The sequence below is a fragment of the Polyergus mexicanus genome, unplaced genomic scaffold (assembly GCF_030449975.1).
Source record: "Polyergus mexicanus isolate NDT 795.1 unplaced genomic scaffold, iyPolMexi1.0 SCAF_41, whole genome shotgun sequence".
In the NCBI taxonomy this organism is placed as follows: Eukaryota; Metazoa; Arthropoda; class Insecta; order Hymenoptera; family Formicidae; genus Polyergus; species Polyergus mexicanus.
In genome coordinates, this window is record NW_027223361.1 from 74,286 (window position 1) to 82,500 (window position 8,215).

Sequence of the window (8,215 nt, forward strand, 5' to 3'; positions counted from 1 at the left end):
TTTCAATTTATTAACACGGATGGGCGTCTTTCCATACGAATACATTAACTGCGTCGACTGGTTGCAAGATACGTATTTACCATCGCGCAAATCATTTTACAGTTTTTTGACCAGTGACACGATATCCGAGAGCGATTACGCGCACGCCGAGAACGTCTGAAAGCGGTTCTCTATTCGAACGCTGGGCGAATATAGCGACTTGTATCTCAAAATTGATGTCTTATTATTAGCAGACATTTTTGAAAATTTCCGCAAAAGTTGTATTAAAAGTTATGGGCTCGACTCCTCGTATTACTATACTCTTCCCGGATACACGTGAGACACGATGTTGAAGCATACGAATATTACCTTCGAATTGATACCGACATGGTTTTATTTATCGAACGTGGAATATGCGGTAGTTTGAGTTAATGTTCCAACAGATACGTACGCTAATAACAAGTACATACAGTCGTACGATCCATCGAAACTTTCGTCGTATCTCACGTACTTTGATATAAATAATTTGTACGGATGGACAATGTGTCAACCTTTGCCTTATGCAGATTTTCGATGGGTTGGCGTATCCGATTTTGATACATCATCGATCGCGCTCGATTCGCCTGTAGGCCATATCCTTGAAGTCCATCTCGAATATCCGCAACATGTTCACGATGCGCACACTGACCTACCGTTTTGCTCGACACGCGACAAACTACCTGGTAAGTAGGATAAGCTACTCGCAACCTTATATGATAAGAAGTGTTACGTGATATATTACCGCAACCTGCAACAATGCACGCGACATGGACTTCGCGTTACAAAAATACATCGAATATTACAGTTTTCACAATCTCCGTGGCTTCGCAGTTATATCGATCTCAATACATAATTCCGAACACTCGCGAAAAATGATTTTGAAAAAAATTTATATAAATTAATGAATAATGCGGTATTTGGTAAAACGATGGAAAATGTGCACAATCACGTTAATATTAAGCTTATAACATATTGGGATGGAAGATATGGCACAGAGGCGATGATCGCAAAACCAAATTTTTATAGTAGAAGCGTGTTTTCGGAGAATCTGATCGCCATTAAATTACGCAATCTCGAGGTTAAATTTAATAAACCAATCTACGTGGTAGATTATTATGGTACCTATATATCGAGAGAAATGTAAAGTCATGTACACTGATACCGACAGTCTCATATATCACATCGAGTGTGACCATATATCAATGAGAATATAAAGCGCAACGTCAACAGATTCGATATCAGCGATTATGCAGTGGACAATGTATACGGTATACCGCTCGCGAATAAAAAGATACCGGGTTTAATGAAGGATGAAAATAATGGCGCCATCATGACCGAATTCGTCGGGCTTAGGGCAAAAATGTACGCGTTGCGAGTAGATGGTAAGAAGGATACGAAAAAGGTAAAAGACGTCAAGACGTAATGTCGTCACGAGAACAATAACGTTCGACGATTAAACGCGGTGATTGGACGAAGAGATTGAAATGATGCGTCAGCAGTTTTGTATAAGATCTAAATTATACGAAGTATACACTATTCGCGAGACAAAAATTGCTTTAGGACTGTACGATGATAAGCGGTATATCGTACCCGGAACCACCGACACACTACCGTGAGGATATTACAAAATACCGTTGTAAATAAAAATCATGTATATTTATTGTAAATAAGAATTACGTATATTTATAAATTAAAATTATTTATTGTAAATTATATATATATAAATATATATTTTATAATGTACAATTTTGTTTATATTTGTAAAATATCTTTAATATTATGTATTATTATTAAAATATTTATAATATATTATTTTTATCTATCCAAGAATTGTGTGTAGCCTCAAGTCCCAGCTATTTCACATAAACCTTGTCACCCTTTTTGCGTATCACCTTTTCCACGAAATGTACATAGAGATTGACAACGTGTTGTAACTCGTATTCGTAAAATCCGCCGGCGACAGAATTTCCGCGCGAATCTTCGAGTACATAAGTCACGGGATTAGTTTTCTGCACTTTAACGATCTTAAACACTTTGGTCGATCAATTTGGCGTATAACCTTTGTCAAAGATGGTCTTGAATTTACTCACGCGTAACGGATTGTCTACTTTGAATCTTGTCGGTGCCGCAATCTTTACGTTGCTGTATACCGTATTTAAAAGTTTATCGGCGATCGCGGGGGTAACATCGATAGGTCTCATACCGATAGTGCGATGTTTTCGCGCATTGTACTCTCTAACGAGCCGGGACAACGCGTCGATCCACATGTAATATCCATTAAGCGTGAACATTTTCCACATATTGCTCTTTAACGTTCGGTTGAATCGTTCCACGACCGAGGCTTTCATGACAGAGTACGTCGAATAATGATTAATACGGTATTTGTTCACGAGTTTCTGTACATTTATAAAATTCTTTTCCTCTGTCGGTTTGAAAATTTCTCGGACATCTTCCATCGTCTCGAATTATCTTTGCGATAGCGTCAGGCATTTCGTTTCCACTTACTCTTGAGCGGTACAGCCCACGCATACTTGCTCAACACATCGATAACTGTAAGTATGTAATTATAGCCTTTGTTGAATCGTGCATATGGACGCATCTCGGCCACGTCCGCCTGCCACAGATCATCGAATCCACGTACTATGACACGTCTACATGGAAAATTTTTTCTCGGTGGAGTGTGCAATTCCTTCACCAGCAGCTGTCTTTCGCGACATATTTGATCGCGGCATAATTCGCAACAATGAGATAATTCCTCCATGTATATTCTTTATATATCTATTTTCTCCTGTGCTGAATTAAATATAGTCTGCGTGTGAGTTGCATTCTGCATCTCGTCCATCATTATTTGTAGCGTTTGCATATTCGTCTCAAGCGTGATTATTTTTTTCTCAAGTTTTTCCAATCTATCTTTTAAAAGCTTGACACGTATTTTCACGTACTGTTTGTTTGCGGCATCAGTATCATCTTCCGGTTGCGCTACGCGTCGTATCTTGCGCGACCTTGCATCAAAGCCGGAGGCAGTCTGACACAGAGCGTAATTTCTTAGTAATCCATTCCATTGATAGTGAGTTGTTCAATGTTCCGAACGATAATCCAAATTTATTAATCGACATTTTGACACAAACGATATTGACAGACTGACTTGTTTCGTCAACGCATAGTTTAATTTATAATAAGACCAGCTTCGCAATGTTCCTCGATAATTGATAATATTTCATTGTGGTGGGCATAGTTGCCGGCTTGACGCGAAGCTTCCGCAATCGCAAGCGATCTACCAACTCGTTGGGATCATTCCAATGAATGTAACCGATTTTATTATCGTTTAACGTCATAGCGTGCGGTATGTTTATACCTCTTCCAGCTTTTTTAGTAGAGATTAAGTTCGCTATATTTTTATACTTGTATCTCTTGTTACTTAATACTGGATTACGCATATCATTGTCACGTCTATGTGCATTTTTCGCCAATAATATATTTTTGTATTTAATTTTATTATCCTCAGTGTATACGTCACCGTCGGACACTCTCTTGAAAATAAACTCGTAGAGACTTGGTGTTCTCACGTATCTTATTCCACCGATAATTATATTGTCATCTTTATCCACATCAAAAATTTTATCATTCTTTCGTTGTAAAATTTAACACCATATACATAATCCATATTGCTATCTTTATCTTAACTCAAAATAGGTACCACATATTTTTGCCCTAAGGGGCCCAAGTATGCGCGCAATGTACTTTGACCCTCGGACGTTTGTAATAGATGTTGAACCGACGTCACAAGCATTTCAGGCGTGGTTTCGAAAATTCCTTCCATAGACGGAGATGGTCTTTCAATATTTTATCAGAGTAGAAGTAACCACATTCGATAATTGTTTCATTCGCTTACGTTTTGATTGATTTGAAGTAGAAGTTATTAGCGAATCATTCAATGATAAATTTGACCTTTGTTCCATACTTTGACTCTTTTTTCAGATGCTTGTCTTCGAGCATACTCATTGGTTCGATTTTCGTTTCATTAGATTCCGCATTGATTGTATTTTCGACAAGTTGTTTTAAAGGTTTGATAATTGGTTTAAAGTGCCTCTCCAATGCGACGTCTTCCTCCATTCGACCAGTTGTTAAAGAACGATATTTTTTGCGGATTGTTTCGCTCGTTTTTACAATCTCTTTCGCAATCTTCTCACAATCGTCACTGTCAATCGTCATCATGTTGCGCTCGGACGAAAAATTTTAGACGTTGCTCGATCGATGTATCAATAGCGACTAACTACTTTACGGTATTGCAAAATCGTTAAATCTTTTTCGATATCGTTCATTAATCTGTAAACTGTCTTTATCAATCACTACAAATCCATATTTGTGTTACTAACATTTCTGACAGAATGCGCGAAAATCATCGTAAGACATGTCAGTATTTACATGATCGTTGTATATATGTTTCAAGTTTGTATCATTTTGTTTAAATAAAATCAGTAAATTTGCATTATCCCGTACGAGATGCTTGGGTATCTTGGCATACGTTTGACAAAGATAGAAAGAGTTGACGCTCGAGTGTCGACCCATTGCAAAGTATTCTCTTATCGTATCGTGCTTATCGCACACCACGTCGTCAAAGATAAAAATGGAATTCGGAAGCGCCTCACTCGGTGGAATAACGTCACTATTATTAGAGAATGTAAAATAACCAATTTCGTCGATCGGTAATAGCAAATTTTCCAAGTATCGATATTTCGGTTGTTGAAGCGATTTCGAGTATACGTACACATTCTTGAAACGTACACCGTGTGGACTTTCTATCAAACTTATCAACACGTTAGTCTTACCGCAATTCGAAGGTCCGCAAATGATACCGCGTATAGTAATCGGCAGCATGTTTCCATGCGTATTTCTTTACTCGTGTTTTATCGTCAAAATTTGTCACTTTGATTGTCGTCGCTTGTCGCATATTTACTCTCGCGAATCTCGAATCAGATTTTTGGATGAATCATCGGGGCCCTATTTATAGAGGTGCACCAGATTGAAACCGTTCAGTCTCAAAAATGTTTCTTCTTCTATCGGTTGACAGCGATATTCTTACCACCGAGCCGTTACAGATTATCCCCAACATTATTTTACTGCGACACTTTGGTAGCTACGTGGAACAATTGTGGGACAAGCTTTCCGAACATATAAAAGACTCAGTATCGTCGATGCATGCAACATTATAATTTACCATGGCAGCAAACACATGTCGACGGTCCAAAACCGTTAATAAAAGGTTGTGGCAAATGCCGACAAAAATTATAAGAGGTAGTGGTTTGTTAAATCGTGCGATAAATACACTTCCTATCGAATTACATATTCCAGGCTATCAGTTTTGCGGACCGGAAACTCATTTAGAAACACGATTGGCTAGAGGCGATCGGGGTATCAATTCATTGGATGCCGCGTATCGCGAGCACGGCACAGCTTATTCCCGAAGCAACGATTTCCGTCAACGACACGTTGCGGATAATATACTTACCACGAAAGCGCAAACACGTATTACCGCGAGAGATTCGACTCTTGGCGAAAGAGCGGCCGCTACAGCTGTTTGGGCAGCTATGAAAGCAAACACAAATTTCGGTATGGGGATGAAAACCAAAAAATCACTGATGAAGGAAAAGACTGTGAAAAAACGAATACTTCCTATAGCGAAGTGCGGTGGTATCTTACCAATTTTACCATTATTGGGAGTTCTCGGTTCTTTGGCTGGCGGAGCAGCGGGCATCGCGAAGGCGATAAACGATAGCAAAGCGGCGCAACGTCAGCTCGAAGAAATGCAACGTCATAATCGCGCCCTAGAAGGTCACGGACTTTATCTCGCTCCATACAAGCGTGGACGAGAGTTCTCAGCAGCAACCAAGAAAAAAAAGGTCAAAATAAAAATGCCTGCCGGTGTAACAACCAATGTACAATTGGAACAACTTGCAAGACGTATGCGTATACAATTTTTTAGAGGTGTTTTCATGCGCAATAATTTACCGATAAGCGGTGCACGGCGAAATGAGAGCGGTATCGTCAATTTGGATGACGTAGATGGCACTCATTGGGTTGCGTATGCAAAGAGGGAAGATCGTGTAGTATATTTTGATAGTTTTGGAAATCTGCGACCGCCCAAGGAATTAGTGCGATATTTTGGACAGAATGTTGAAAATATAGAATACAATCACACGGCCTATCAAAATTATAATCAAAGTATTTGTGGACAATTGTGTCTTCGATTTCTTCAAACGGTCGATGATCGATATGAATTTAAAGCCTGACAATTCACCGTCGCGACTCAGTATTCGTTTGACAGTTTTCCAGCATGTCACTCACACTTACGTTGACCGGCAAGAGTAGCGCTCTTGCTGTAAGCTACTTTCCGGCTATAGATTTAAACGATGGCAATTACGAGCTTGGTTTAACGGACTTTGAAACTTATCATACGATATCGAACGTAAATTCTTGGAATAATAAATTTTACTTTGATAACGATGACAAGAAAATTACGATTCCCGAGGGATCGTACGAATTACATGCTATAAACGAATACCTCCAACGTTCAATTTTACGACATCGATGCGTAATTGGTTCCAACGATGTTGATGACGAAAATGTCGCGCGAAAGGAGAATGAAAATGATATCGAAGAACACGGCGAATATCCAATAACGCTTCGTGCTAATCATAATATGCTAAAAAGTGAAATCAAATGTGTCTATAGAATAAATTTTAGTAAACCAGACAACGTTGGATCGCTGTTGGGATTCTCGTAAAATCGTAAATTATAGTCTCGGAAATGGCACGAATCGGATGAACCGATAAATATTATTACCGTAAATATTATTCGTATAGAATGCAGCGTAACCACTGGCACGTACAGCAATGACGCGTACACACGATACATGAATTTTCACCGAGCGTACCGCCAGGATATAAGATATCGGAAACGCCAGCACAGATCATTTATCTACCGATCGTCACACGGAGCATTACTGATTTAACGGTACCCGTTGTTGATCAAGAAGGACGTTTGCTCGATTTTCGAGGAGAGGAAATTACCGTAAGATTGCATATACGGCGGCGGCAAAAATACTAACGCACGACACATGAAATGCTTGTGTTGAACAAAAGCCCGGAGCACGCAAGAGACAATATCTTTACGAGGGATAATATTTTTGCAAGGAAGCGAGTTGCTGCGGTATCGGATGACAATAACCAGATATCCGGTTACGCTAAAAAAAAGCTGAGCACGTTGAATCGCGAATTTTTAAAATTATTGGGATTTGTCGTACGAAATACTTGAACAATATGATTGACATCTTGAATATCGAAGGCGAATCGATTTTTGACGATCGTATCGTCAAGATTAAGACTCATACGTACAATCCATACGCTAACACAACGCTTGGATGTAGCGACGAGATACGGATACCAATACAACATTAAGATTTGTACACGTTGCTGTGTGAAAGTTTTCTATACGTTGAGGGAAAGTTGAAGGTGCATAAAGTAGAGGAATGGGCGAGAGTGGTATTGGGAAACAATTATGTCGCGTTTATGTTTGATGAACTTCGATATGACGGTATGGAGATTGACCGCATCAGAAACGTCGGAATAACTTCCACGATTAAAAACTATATCTCTTTAACAACCGAGAAAGGTAAAATTTTGGGGAATGCTGCGTGGAATATGTCGCATAATGCTGTTGAAGCTTACTTCAACTTCTGCGTGCCACTAAACATACTATTGGGTTTTTACGAAGATTATAAGCGAATTGTGATTAACGCTCGTCACGAATGAATTTTAATACATTCGCGCAACGACAACAATTGCATATTTAGAAATGCTTCGACTGAAGCTGATATCGAATTATTCAAAATACAATGACGTATGCCGTATGTAATATTGAGCGTGGTCAATAAACTATCCTTGCTATGCGCGTTGGAAAGCGGGCAATACTTGAATATGAATTTTCGCTCTTGGGATCTATACGAATTTCCTCTATTGTATAATACGACCAAGCATTCGTGGACCGTGAAAGCCGCCTTTCAGTTGGAGAAGCCACGATACGTGATGTTTGCGCTGCAGACAGAAAAAATGCTGTGTCAAAAGATATTACTACATTCGACGACTGTAAATTGACCAACGTTAAACTTTATCTAAATTCGGAATTTTATCCCTACGAT

The 8,215-nt window shown here is 39.1% G+C and overlaps 1 protein-coding gene across 1 annotated transcript; it reads right to left on the reverse strand.

Moving 5' to 3' along the window:
- Nucleotides 1-1,871: 1,871 nt before the first annotated feature.
- Nucleotides 1,872-2,779, reverse strand: LOC138943799 (uncharacterized). Its single transcript, XM_070314740.1, has 3 exons — nucleotides 2,524-2,779; nucleotides 2,109-2,359; nucleotides 1,872-2,027 (listed from the first exon to the last, which is right to left on the reverse strand). The coding sequence occupies exons 1-3, from the start codon at nucleotides 2,777-2,779 to the stop codon at nucleotides 1,872-1,874; spliced, it is 663 nt and encodes a 220-aa protein (XP_070170841.1).
- Between the last annotated feature and the right edge of the window lie 5,436 nt (nucleotides 2,780-8,215).